Genomic DNA, 13,964 nt, shown 5'->3' with positions numbered 1-13,964 from the left:
CCTCCACTCCCTGCATCTTCACCCCCCCTCCTTCCTCCCTCTCATTTACACACATGTACTCTGTCTTGCTCCTGCTCACTCTCATCCCTCTTCTCTCCAGTGCATGTCTCCACTTCTCTAGATTTTCTTCTACCTGCTCCCTGCTCTCACTACAAATTGCGATGTCGTCTGCAAACATCATGGTCCACGGGGCCTCCTGCCTGACCTCATCTGTCAGCCTGTCCATCATCATGGCGAATAGGAATGGGCTGAGGGCCGACCCTTGATGCAATCCCACCCCGACCTTGAAACCCTCTGTCCCTCCCACTGCACACTTCACCACCGTCTCACTACCCTCATACATGTCCTGTACTACTCTCACATACTTTTCTGCCACTCCTGACTTCCTCATACAGTGCCACAGCTCCTCTCTTGGTACCCTATCGTATGCCTTTTCTAGGTCTACAAATACACAGTGTAGCTCCTTTTGTCCTTCTCTATACTTCTCCATCAGCATTCTCAGGGCGAACAATGCATCTGTTGTGCTTTTCCCTGGCATGAACCCATACTGCTGCTCGCTGATGTCCACCTCTGCTCTCAATCTGGTCTCTACTACTCTTTCCCAGCATGTTATAATGACTTATAATGTCAAGTATTATAATACTTCATAATTGCTGCCCACTTGGTAACACTTGCTATGCAACCCAAAATGAATTCTCATAGTTATAATCCATTATTATAATCGATTGCTAATGCTTTATTATCACTGCTATAATGCATTATAATCACAGTTATAATGCATTATAAGGAATAATAAGGCATTATAACAGTGATTAAAATGCGTTATGACAGTGAGTATAAGGCATTTTAGACTTTATTATACAGCATTATTAAATGATCATAAAGTAACAGATGGCCATTTATAATAACTTATGATCATAGTGTAATGCAGTAATTTACCCATCCTATAACAACACAGGGACACATCGCTGGCCTGGAATTGAACCTGCGACAACCAAGGCCTCTGGCTGCCCAGGCGTGCTCACTGACCACTCAGCTATGGCCGCCGCTGATTACAGTAAGTAGTTTGATCCCACGGGATCGGCCATTCCCATATAGTGCGTGCCAACGTCTCGTCACCACGGGGGCGCGGGGGGGGGGGGGGGGGGGGGGGGGGGGCGTGGAATAGTAGCTGCAGACATACTTGGGGGGCAATGTTAAGTCAACCTGGTTTATACCCCACAAAGATGTCTGCGCTACCAAATGACACTTGTTGACGCCCACTTCAGGAGTTTTTGGTACGCACTATAGGGCACAGCAGTGGCGGACATTTTGTAGTGCCACAGTATATATATATGTATATATATATATATATATATATATATATATATATATATATGTACGTACATGATTTACATGATGAAAATTATTTAATAGTTTAAGGCTGAATCTATTAAATCATTTTCTACTGGCAGCTAAAGGTGTGCGGACTTCTCCTCTTTTCCTGGTGAAATATGACCATAAAACATTTTATTCTGTGTCAAAAAAATGTTTGAATATTGAATTATAATATATACTAATAGGGGTGGGACCAGGACCCGATTCCGGCGGTTGAAGATGGATGGGGTGGGACGATAAGGATATAGCTCACAATACGATAATGGCAATATTTTGCCCTCGATAACGATAATATCATGATACTTGATATCTGCGATACTCGATATATTGCAAAGGTTTTTTAGCAACAATTATATCCCGATATCTGTAACTGAAAAAGAAAAAAATACCCATTAAAGGCATAAATCTGGAATTATGCATTTATCCCAAAATCGTATTACATTTTTGAGCATAACGAACTGGCCTAGTAAAAAGTACACAAATATGCATGCAACACTGACTGCAAACAAGAAAGTATACAAAATAACCCCTCTCTAAAATATTGCAAATACAATTTACAGGGGAAAAATGATTTCTTAGCAGTGAGTAGCAACTTGTTTTATCAAAACTTGACAGTGCTTAGCAAGTATCTCCAATTTATTTCGTGTAAACTTATTATTAGTTTACCCTCATTTATCTCAGTAGCGCCAGGACAGGTGACATGAAGTACTGCACTCTAGTCTGTGGCAACCGGGGGAATCCATACTAGAGCATTATGCATTGTCACTCCGTTCACAAACAAAGTCAGATGTTTTCTCACTGATGGTTTATTAAGCACACTTACGGCTCACAGATCAACATCAAAACTTGCACAAAAGACACAAAAATAAACAACGATCAGAATAAACATAACATGTAACACATACAAAACATAATGAAAGAAAATACACTTGCAATGAAACGTACCTCACTGGCTGCATATTGTAGTGAAGGGAATGCGTCCAGGAAACCCAAAAGAACAACTAACAAACAAACTGAAACAAAAACAAATAGATAAATTAAACTCATAATGAAACCTAACATAAAACACAAATGTTGACATAGAACTTAAATGTTGACATTCAAAACAATAAAACAAACCTTGCCAGCGACACACTGCTTACAAACAAACACAAACACATCCGTCCTCACGGACGCGCAACTCGCTCTGAGATAGTGAGCTCTCAACCGGCACACTACCGGTTGAAGGCGACGACCGGAAGTCGTAAGAACACAACTACTGGATCTATTAGCAAAATAAAATAAATATTAGTGAAAACAAAATAATGACAAATGTAATAGGTTATGGCAGTCAAATGCATGGTGTAATAAAATATTGATATTTGCCGGCTGTGTAATATCGATATAGTTATCGCGAGGGGAAGTATTGCGACACATCGCAATATCGATATTTTGTCCCACGCCTATATACTATATTTAATAAATACCCTTTTCCAAAAGAAAAAAGCATTGACACAGCATCAAATGTTTTATGGTCATGATTCACCAGGAGCCTGGATGGCTTGGTTCCATCATTAACATAATTTATATAAATATTTTCGGAAATCTCTATGGAAAAAATGTATGGGTTTTCCATCAGTGGCACCAAAAAATGGCCGCCACTGCTATGCCCTATACTATAGACGGATTTCCGCGCGACGTCATCACAGAGCAGAATGCGCAATCTGCGCATGCCCGGGTGAAAGGCGCGTTTGAAAATACAGCCCTGAGCGGCAGTGAGCGCACTGGCCAATACAAACTAATAGGCGAGTGTGCTCCGGTGCGTAATTTCCAAACGCACCCATAGGCTTCCCCCTCCTCTGCGCGGTCATATTCCTCTCATGTTTACTAACAGGAAACCCGTCTATACTGCCGCTGCCTGCTCTAGGCTCCCAGGTCCTAGGGTCCTACCCCTCACACAGAATGTTCAGAAACGTGTTTAAATGCTTTTTACCCGAACAGTCTCACCCACAACTCAATGTTCATTCCACTTAGCTCCAGAGAAACACTTTGTTGATCAACACCGACTTAAGCTGATTGAGAAAGTGAAAAAGGTCAATAACATCCTGGATGTGCTCTTTGACAAGAATGTCATCAACCAAGAGGACCAAGAAAATGTGAGAAATAATGTCAACAATCCGGAGAAGATGAGGGCACTCTATGACCTCCTGAACACAGAAAAGGCCAAAGAGATTTTCTACCAAGGTCTTAAGAAACATGAGAAGTTACTTCTTGATGAACTGTAAGTAATGTACATTTAAATTCATGTTTAGGCTAAATATTGTATTAGTACAAGAGAATGCACCTTTTCAGGCCATTATACTTTTAGTATCATGTATAATTCTCAAGTATCCTCTTTCTGTTTCTAATTCTTACAAATTTGAATTAGTTACCCAGGATTTCCTCATTATTATGACAGGAATGTTGTTTTTAAATTTGTGGTCTTCAAAGAGACAAAACATGTTGATTTGAGTTACTGACACATGTTTGGTATTTACACCAAACATTCATTTGAATTGGTATATTTATGTTAGTATAACATTTTTTCATCTCTCATCAGGTGCCCTCAGCCTTCTCCTCCACCACTCAGTGTAACACAACCCAAAGGAGCGAATTCATCTGACCCAGGTCAGTACTGTTTGAAGTTGATTGACGTTGCAAACTAATTAGGCTGGCCCCCTATTGGTTGATATGCAGAAACTCCAATTTTGAACCCCCCAAAATGTAATACAGAAGATTAGAATCACAACATGCAATTCTAATTTGTTGCTGATCGGATCCTGTGTTCATGATATATGGTGTTAAGTTTTAACTATATTTTGATTCTACAACCTACAGTTCAAAAGTTATAAGCGAAAGGTAAAGCTGTCCGTTATAGTTATAGCGCCACTATGAGGCTGGCTGGTGTCATTTTTTTTTCCCCTGTGTAGGCCACTGGACTGTGAACCTCTCTTCCAAGTGTTGTAACTAGCCCTTACGGTTTCCAAGAGAAAAACACGTGAATGGGAGTTTTCACATTTTATTCACAATTATATTTCTATAAACGAGGAATGAACTGGGAGGAATAGCGTTGGAGGCCATGCAACGTGCAAAAAAAATTGGTGCTGATCGGATCCTGCGTCCCTGATATATGGCATTTTGAGAAACAGGCCCCTCCCACAAATGTTACAAGTCAATTATATTGTCACATCACTCCTGAGATCGTGTGTATTTCATTTTGATGTATTTTACTTAAGTAAAACATTTGAGTAACCTCTTCCTCTCCTCTCCACTCCAGTTCCTCCTGAGATAGATCTGGATGCGTCAGTGAAGGAGAAGATGGTGCTCCATGCGGGATCGACCGTCCATATCATCGCCTTCGTCTCTGGTAAACCGGCTCCGACAATCACCTGGGCATATGACGACGCCGAGCTCCCTGCGGAGGCGGCGGTGGAGACCACGGGCATCTCCAACTCTCTGGTCATCAAGAACTGCAAGCGCGCACACCAAGGCATGTACACCCTGAGCGCCAAGAACGAAGGAGGAGAGAGGAAGAAGGACATCATCGTAGAGGTCCTGGGTAGGATAACAACATTAAAATTGAGAATACATTACCAACAGTTCCGCAGTGTCAAAGTTAAACGTTTACAAGAAAAAAATGAAAAGTGCTCGGAAGTCCAAATAGAGCACATTCTTGTCTCTGGGATGCTTTTCGCGTAAAGAAAAGAACCAAACTCTTCCTCACTTCCTTTCTCTCTCTCCTCCTCCTCGTCCCAGATGTCCCCGAGCCCCCCAAGGAACTGGAGGTGACGGCCATCACCAAGGAATCCGTCACGGTGGCCTGGAGACCACCAAAGTGCGACGGCGGGTGCGAGGTGACCGGCTACATCCTGGAAGTTCGCCTCCTGGGCAAAGACCACTTCAGCCCTGTGGGGGCGGACAGCGCCTTGCTGGAGAAGACGTTCACACACGCCGGCCTGAAGGAGGGCTCCAGCTATGAGTTCAGAGTGGCCGCTGTCAACCAGGTGGGACAGGGCAGGTTCTCCGTCGCCACCAAACCCGTCGAGTGCAAAGACGAGCTGGGTGAGTACTGACTGATGGAATGAGAAGAACTCATGCCATATTAATGCTACATCATTTATGTAGCATTAATCATACATTACTAAGCATTAGTAAAGACAGTTATAAGTGTTTTATTGCTGATTAAAAACCTAATCTTTAATGTGCTTAATGATTGTATTTTCATACTTTGTAAATGATAGATTCACCATTTACAAATAAGTATTAAATCAACTTACAAACCAGTTATTTAGGAGTTGTTAATGGTTCATAAGATCATTCAGAAAGTCTTAAGTACTGTACATTTAATACAAACCATTTGTATGATTATTTATGCGTACATTTGTACATGGTTAGTGAGTGTGTTAATACATGTTTTATAAACACTTATTCATACTCAATAAATGATTTATTAAGGTAGTTACTACTCGTTAATTAAGTATTTTGCATGAGCTTATAAACAGTGGTGTAAAGTAACTAAGTACATTTACTCAAGTACTGTACTTATGTACAAGGTATTTTTTAAGGTATTTTTAGCGGTGCCAACCGCTCTATATCTTACTTTGTCTGTGTGTCCATGTGTCCGGGTGTATGTCCAATAAACAAACATTGATGACAACATCAATACGGGGCTCATCAAGGGCACCGCTTCCTTCACACAGGGTGTGATTTTTGGGGCGGTGTAGCCGCCCCCTATAAGTGGGTTTTGGACACCGACCAAAAAATATATGTACCCCCTAACCCTTCCATTGTTAATGCAAATCGATACTTTTTTCATATCAGCCAATCACATTACAGCTAGTGTCATCACCACTAACTGTAATGTGATTGGCTGACTTTGCAAATTCAGGACTGTGATTGGCTAGCGAAACACATGACACATGTGCAGCCCTATGAATAGCAGTATGGACTTTTAAAAAAGTCATTTATCCTTTTTTAAAAGTGAGTCATGTTGTGATGACCACACACCGCCCACTTCACACTGGGTGTGATTTTTTACTTTACTAGGGTATTTCCAGTTTTCAGTGCTCTTACTTCTACTCCACTACATCTCAGAGGCATTATTGTACTTATACTCCACTACAGTTTTTTGAAAACTTGAGTTACTAGTTACTTTTTAGAGTTTGATTATTATCGCAAAACACACCAACCACTTCCGCCCTATATATATATCGGCCATTTGAAAATAGCAGATCTACAAGATTTTTTATACATTTGAACTTGTGAAATGGGACATTATGCACAATGAGTTATTTTACTTTGGTACTTTAAATATATTTTGATACCAATACTTTTGTACTTTTACTCAAGTAAATCTTTAATTCCAGACTTTCACTTGTAACAGAGTATTTCTACATTGCAGTATTGATACTTTTAGTTCCAGTTCCTCCTGAGATAGATCTGGATGCGTCGGTGAAGGAGAAGATGTTGCTCCATCCGGGAGCGACCATCCATATCATCGCCTCCGTCTCTGGTAAACCGGCTCCGACGATCACCTGGGCACATGACGATGCTGAGGTCCCCGCGGAGGCGGCGGTGGAGACCACGGGCATCTCCAACTCTCTGGTCATCAACAACTGCAAGCGCGCGCACAAGGGCAAGTACACCCTGTGTAACACTTAAACCATTATTTTATACTTTGGCTATTCAAAAATAGCAGATCTACAAGCTCATGGCACGGCACAGAGTGCCGCACTATGAGCTTGTAGATCTGCTATTTTTGAAAAATCGTGAGCATTTGTGCAATCGTGAAAATATATATATTTTTAAGCAAACATTTTCAACTCAAATCTTTGCTTCTGGGAGTGCCTGGAACAAACTATTTTGAGATGGGGGTCCGCGGCTCAAATACATATAATTTTGGAGGTCCTCAACATGAAAAAGTGATATAACAACAACAATATTTTTATTGTTATATGATTTAGAAGACATTTGTAGAATCGGAACCTCAGGCCTTAATGGGTTGAAAAGGCTTTATTAAGTGGTTATATCATAAATATTAAAAACAATACATCATAAAAAGGGACCCATGTGAAGGCTAGGTTACGCATCACACATCTACAACTTCTGAAGAGAGCACATAGACAGAATTTCACCTTACCTACAGACATTAGACCACCGTTTAATCCAAAGGCCTTCTGTCTCCCCTCTCCAGATGTTCCTGGACCTGTTGGCCAGCCGTTCTCTGGAGAGGCCCTGACCCTGGACTCCTGCAAGCTGACCTGGTCCTCCCCGGAGGACAACGGCGGCTCTGCCATCACCAACTACATCATCGAGAAGAGTGAGTCCGACCGCATGGTCTGGACGTCAGTCTCTGACACAGTGACCAGGAACGCCGTGGTGCAGGGGCTCATCGACGGGAAGGGCTACTTCTTCAGGATCGCCGCCAAGAACATCATCGGCATGGGTCCCTTCATCGAGACGGACAAGATGGTGCTCATCATGGATCCCATCTGTACGGTTTTATGATGTTATCTTTTTTTTATTCCAGGTTTATGTTCATATGTGTCATGAATATAAACCTATTTCTTTTTTATTAGGGATGTACCATCGGTATCGTCCGATACTCACCTTGTTTTAAAAAAAAAAGTTGTTGGAAATCGGGCAGATTTGACTGGAACGCTGCAGGGTTAGACAGAGAGAATCATACACACAGTTATTATGATTAAAACAAATGTAAACAATACAGTACAATAGGCCTACTGTAATGCAGCAACTTAGCATCATGTTTTATTTTATAAATACAACAATCTGCCTGATTAAACAGTTATTTCATAGCGTAACATCATTACCGCCTGTTCTTTTTATGACACGTCTATAGGGCATAGCAGTGGCGGCCATTTTCTGGTTCCACTTCAAAATAGTCGATGCATATCTCCCATTGACATTTCCAAAAATATTTATATCAATTATTTTAAGCCTGGAATCAAGCCATCCAGGGTCCTGGTGAATCATGACCATAAAACGTTTGATTCTGTGAAAAAAACGTTTTTGAAAATGGCAAAACAAAGGGTATTTATTAAATATACTATATCATATAATTAAATATAAAATAAAAAAATATCACAGAAAAAAGTGTTTTATGGTCATGATTCACCAGGACCCTGGATGGCTTGATTCTAGGCTTAAATTAATTCATATAAATATTTTTGGAAATATCATTAGGAAAAATGCATTGACTATTTTGAAGTGGAACAGAAAATGGCCGCCACTGCTAAGCCCTGTAGCTTCACATTTATGATACGAGATTGGAAAATACATTAATGTACCCCTGGTAAATAGTCCCGGATATGTAGGGATCGTTATAAGTATTGTTACATTGTGCAGTTCTAGTCAGTAATATCCCAGATGGATTTAGAGAATAATCCAATGTAGACAGGGAAAACCCTAGAAAAATTTGATAAAAGGGTGTACCAAACTTTTCTCAGTTGATCCTTATGTGATTGTTCCTGTAGAATCCATTTCTGCACTATATGTTATTGTATTGTGCATATTTAATTAGATTATTTGTATATTTGAATACATTAGCATAAATAACAAAGTACAGGTCAAACAACTTGCATTTTGGTGGTTTTGTGGTAAATTAATGAATATTTTATCTCACTCAGGTGTAAGGGCATTTGTTGTGTATCCATTTGGCTACACAGGTTTATTTTGTAGTTAATTAGAAGACATTATGAATATGTAATGACTCAAAGCAAACACATGGTTCTTTTCTATTCAATGTTATTCCAAGTACTTATTTTTACAAATAGTATTATTCCTTTACAACTAATCACTATAGAGACAGTACATTTCACTAGCAAATGTTATTTGTACATGTAATAGACAATATTTGTGTTGACTAATGGTCACTACCAAACTTTTGATCCTGAGCTGATTCTTCACCAAGTGCCGCACTATGAGCTTGTAGATCTTCTGTTTTTTTTTAATCGTGAAAATTTGTGCAATCGTGAAAATATATATTTTTTAAGCAAACATTTTCAACTCAAATCTTTGCTTCTGGGAGTGCCTGGAACAAACTATTTTGAGATGGGGGTCCACGGCTCAGGTCCTCAACATGAAAAAGTGATATAGCAGCAACAATATTTTTATTGTTATAGGATTTAGAAGACATTTGTAGAATCGGAACCTCAGGCCTTAATGGGTTAAAAAGTCTTTATTAACACATCGGGTGCCAGCATTTTTTCATAACAACGTACCGTGGGTGCCAGCATTCACCCCATTGACTGCGCTTTGCTGTTTAAAGCTTTAGACTCCGCGACGAGCAAATCCACGTAAAAAAAAAAGCATCCATTCATGTTGCGCGATGACCCTGGCTACATCCTGGATCGATAACATTTCACTCGCAAGTTACAACGGGGACGGATCGCGCACCGCGCATGACCGGTTTTCCACACCGGAAACAGATTCGGAGATATACAGTAGGCGTTTTAAAGAAGGAAATAGACAGGAAGCGGATGGGAGCCATGTTTTTGTTTCCGGTGATCTATTTGGCCCTTCCTTCTCCGGATCACAATGGGTACTCCCAGAGCTGCTCCAGCCCCACTCGTGTGGAGAAAAACGAAAAAAACAAAAAGACTGAAAACACGGTTCAGACCGTGAACGGCACCAAAGCGCTACTCTGTGAAAACGCGGTTCAGACCGTGTTCGGCACCCGATGTGTTAAGTGGCTATTCCATATCAGAAATATTAAAAACAATACATCATAAAAAGGGACCCATATGAAGGCTGGGTTACGCATCAAACATCTACAACTTCTGAAGAGAGCACATAGACCGAATTTCACCTTACCTACAGACATTAGACCACCGTTTAATCCCCTCTCCAGATGTTCCCGGACCTGTTTGCGAGCCATTCTCTGGAGAGGCCCTGACCCTGGACTCCTGCAAGCTGACCTGGTCCTCCCCGGAGGACAACGGCGGCTCTGCCATCACCAACTACATCATCGAGAAGAGAGAGTCCGACCGCATGGTCTGGACGTCAGTCTCTGACACCGTGACCAGGAACAACGCCGTGGTCCAGGGGCTCATCGACGGGAAGGGCTACTTCTTCAGGATTGCCGCCAAGAACATCATCGGCATGGGTCCCTTCATCGAGACGGACAAGATGGTGCTCTTCACGGATCCCATCTGTACGGTTTTATGATCTTTTTCTATTCCAGGTTTATGTTCATATTTCAACCTATTTTTTCACCCAGAGTCAATGCCTAAACTTGTAATCCTGGGAGCTACTCTCCCTCCGCCAGCCTGGGGAGAGCCCTTGCTACTCGCCTTGTTGACTATCATCGGTGTATCTACAATGACATTCACAGAAGTTTCATGAATCTATATAGTTGAATTTCTGCTTAGTAAAGCAAACATAGACATAGTTTTCTTCAGATGTATGTAAGATTTGGTTTACTTCACAAATTACTTCACATTCTTGTCTCTGGGATGCTTTTTGCGTAAAGAAAAGCACAAAACTCTTCCTCACTTCCTTTCTCTCTCTCCTCCTCGTCCCAGCTGTCCCCAAGCGCCCCGAGGAACTGGAGGTGATGGCCATCACCAAGGAATCCGTCACGGTGGCTTGGAGACCACCCAAGTACGACGGCGGGTGCAAGGTGACCGGCTACGTCCTGGAGGTCCGTCTCCTGGGCAAAGACCACTTCAGCCGCGTGCGGGCGGACAGCGCCCTGCTGGAGAAGACGTTCACACACGCCGGCCTGAAGGAGGGCTCCAGCTATGAGTTCAGAGTGGCCGCTGTCAACCAGGTGGGACAGGGCAGGTTCTCCTTCGCCACCAAACCCGTCGAGTGCAAAGACGAGCTGGGTGAGTACTGACTGATGGAATGAGAAGAACGTATGCCTTGAAATTGTATTTGAATAAAGTATCTGCAATATCTAATCTAAATTTATCATTTCATAAACACACGTTTTAACCTAAAGCCAAATTACCAATACATGTATTGATTATATAATGACTGTATAGAAATTGATTCTACAAGAAAAATGTACACATGATCAAAGGTTTGGTAGTGACCATTGGTTAAGAAAAAAAGTCACACCCAGTGTGAAGTGAGTGGTGCCTTTGATGAGTTAATTTCATTAAGCTATATGAACTAGAGGAACAATGTTAAATCCCTGTCCATTAATTTCAAGGCTGCTCAACAGGAACACAGAGGGGTGAAGCTTAAGCAATTAAAGCCTGTCCCTATTGGCCCTAAGAGCACCTACCAAGTTTGGGAAGTCTAGCATGCTGGGAACTGGAGTTATCGCTGTTAAAAGCCCAGCCAATAGGAACATGGGGAGGGGGCGTGGCTTAAGCAATTACAGCCTGTCCCCATCGGCCGTCTAAGAGCACCTAGCAAGTTTGGGAAGTTTAGTATGCTGGGAACTGGAGTTATGGTCGTTTAAAGCCCAGCCAATAGGAACACAGAGGGGGTGGGACTTAAGCAATTACAGCCTGTCCCTATTGGCCGTCTAGAGAGCACCTACTAAGTTTGGGACGTTTAGTATGCTGGGCACTGGAGTTATGGCTGTTTAAAGCCCAGCCGATAGGAACACAGAGGGGGTGGAGCGATGGTGCGGTGCACCATTGTGTGTGTGTGTGTGTGTGTGTGTGTGTGTGTGTGTGTGTGTGTGTGTGTGTGTGTGTGTGTGTGTGTGTGTGTGTGTGTGTGTGTGTGTGTGTGTGTGTGTGTTAGGGCTTTTCGACTAGTTGACTAGTATAACCACTAGTCGACCTTGTTGGTACATGATACTGACCATGATACTGACCATGATACTGACATGATACTGACATGATACTTACCATGATACTTACCATTATACTGACCATGATACTGACCATGATACTGACCATGATACTGACATGATACTTACCATTATACTGATCATGATACTGATATGATACTGACATGATACTGACATGATACTGACATGATACTTACCATGATATACTGACGATGATACTGACATGATACTGACATGATACTGACCATGATACTGACCATGACACTGACATGATACTGACCATGTTTCTCAACAATATGAGACGTTATTGTCTCCGGAGAGTATGTTTTGCCCCCTGTCTGTCCGTCCGTCCGTGTGTCCGTCTGTGAACAGCTAATCTCCGCCACCGTTGGCTTGATCGAAGCAAAACTGTACACACACTCCCTGGATGCCAGAGCAGAACCTCTGCCCCAAAGTTTTCGCATGGGCCTTTCATAGCGCCACCAGGAGGTTGCTTTTTGCAAAACATATTTTTGGACAGTACTCCTACAGATTTTGTCCAAAAATCCTGCAATTCGGTACACAGTATCTCTATAGTTATAACACGAAACTGGTCTTTCAAATTTGCCATATTCCATCCTGATTGGCCAAAGTTGTGTACTCTTTTTTTTAACAAAATGCCGCGAATCATGAACGCAGCGTCCGATTGTGGTCAAACTTTGCACGCACATTCAAACTATGTTGAGGAACCAATGCCACCCTTTTGATATTGGCCTGTTATAGCGCCACCAGCATTTTTGGTACAAAATGCCTCAAATCATGAATGCAAAGTCTGATTGCCGTGCAAATGGCACCCTTTTCACATTGGCCTATTATGGTGCCACTAGGAGGCCACAATAACCTACCTGTCCTGGCGGAGAACTGTGCTCCAAGGCACTTTCTCTAGTTGTTTTCAAGTATTTGTTTTTTACCTTTATTTACCAAAGATAGGTTTGCTGGAAACAAATTCCATTTTTCAGGAATGCCCTGCTTCACACTCACACACTGTCATTTCAGATTTTAGCTATAGCAACATAAGTTTTTCAGAAAACTGTTTTGGATTTGGAAGGCATCAATCGGCATCAAATGGACAGATTTCCCAATGATATAAAATGCTCTGTTACTAGTAATAACCAAAATATGACGGACCCCCCCCCCCCCCATCACCCCCTGTAGCAACTCATATTGTAACTAGAAAAAGTGTTCCTTGGAGCACAGGTCTCCGCTAGGTCAGGTAGGTTATTATGGGCCAGCAATGTTCGGAAATTCGCCAATCAGGCTGGAATATAAAAAACGGGCGGAACCATCTTGATCACTTGACAATAGAGATAATGTGCACTGATTTGCATGATGTTTGGACACAATTTGTAGGAGTAATATAAAAAAGAAAAATCAGCCTCCTGGTGGCGCTATAATAGGTTCCACCGCAATCGGACACTGCGTTCATGATTTGCGGCATTTTGTTCAAAACGGGCCACTCCTGCAAACTTTAGATGTCAATGTTAGCCAGTCAGGATGGAATATGAAAAATCAAACAGATCCATCTTGATCACATGACTATTAGAGATCATGTGTACCGATTTGTGTGATATTTGGATAAAATCTGAAGGCTTAATAAAAAAAAAATGTTTGACGTACGTTGGCCTGATGGCGCTATAAAAAGCTAATGTGAAAAATGCAGGGCAGATGTTTTTCCTTGGCCTCTAGGGAGTATGAGTGCAAAGTTTCACACAGATCAGTGCAGTTATAGTTAAAAACCCAAATTGGCCTTTTATAGCGC

General features: G+C 41.8%; 1 protein-coding gene across 1 annotated transcript in view; it reads left to right on the top strand.

Moving 5' to 3' along the window:
* Nucleotides 1-817: 817 nt before the first annotated feature.
* Nucleotides 818-13,964, top strand: part of LOC311044834 (immunoglobulin-like and fibronectin type III domain-containing protein 1) — a gene marked incomplete at both ends in the record, with an annotated part of 39,822 nt that continues 26,675 nt past the window's right edge. The window contains 8 exons of the mRNA XM_084056650.1: nucleotides 818-830; nucleotides 959-1,057; nucleotides 3,391-3,637; nucleotides 3,956-4,023; nucleotides 4,673-4,954; nucleotides 7,589-7,888; nucleotides 10,265-10,567; nucleotides 10,938-11,243. Coding sequence (XP_083912776.1) covers nucleotides 818-830; nucleotides 959-1,057; nucleotides 3,391-3,637; nucleotides 3,956-4,023; nucleotides 4,673-4,954; nucleotides 7,589-7,888; nucleotides 10,265-10,567; nucleotides 10,938-11,243 — 1,618 coding nt within the window. The remainder of the gene's footprint in view (nucleotides 831-958; nucleotides 1,058-3,390; nucleotides 3,638-3,955; nucleotides 4,024-4,672; nucleotides 4,955-7,588; nucleotides 7,889-10,264; nucleotides 10,568-10,937; nucleotides 11,244-13,964) is intronic.

Source organism: Gymnoscopelus microlampas, assembly GCF_963454915.1.
Source record: "Gymnoscopelus microlampas genome assembly, chromosome: 5".
Taxonomy (NCBI): domain Eukaryota; kingdom Metazoa; phylum Chordata; class Actinopteri; order Myctophiformes; family Myctophidae; genus Gymnoscopelus; species Gymnoscopelus microlampas.
The sequence above is the reverse complement of the archived record's forward strand: the minus strand, read 5'-3'. Positions and strand labels throughout refer to the sequence as shown.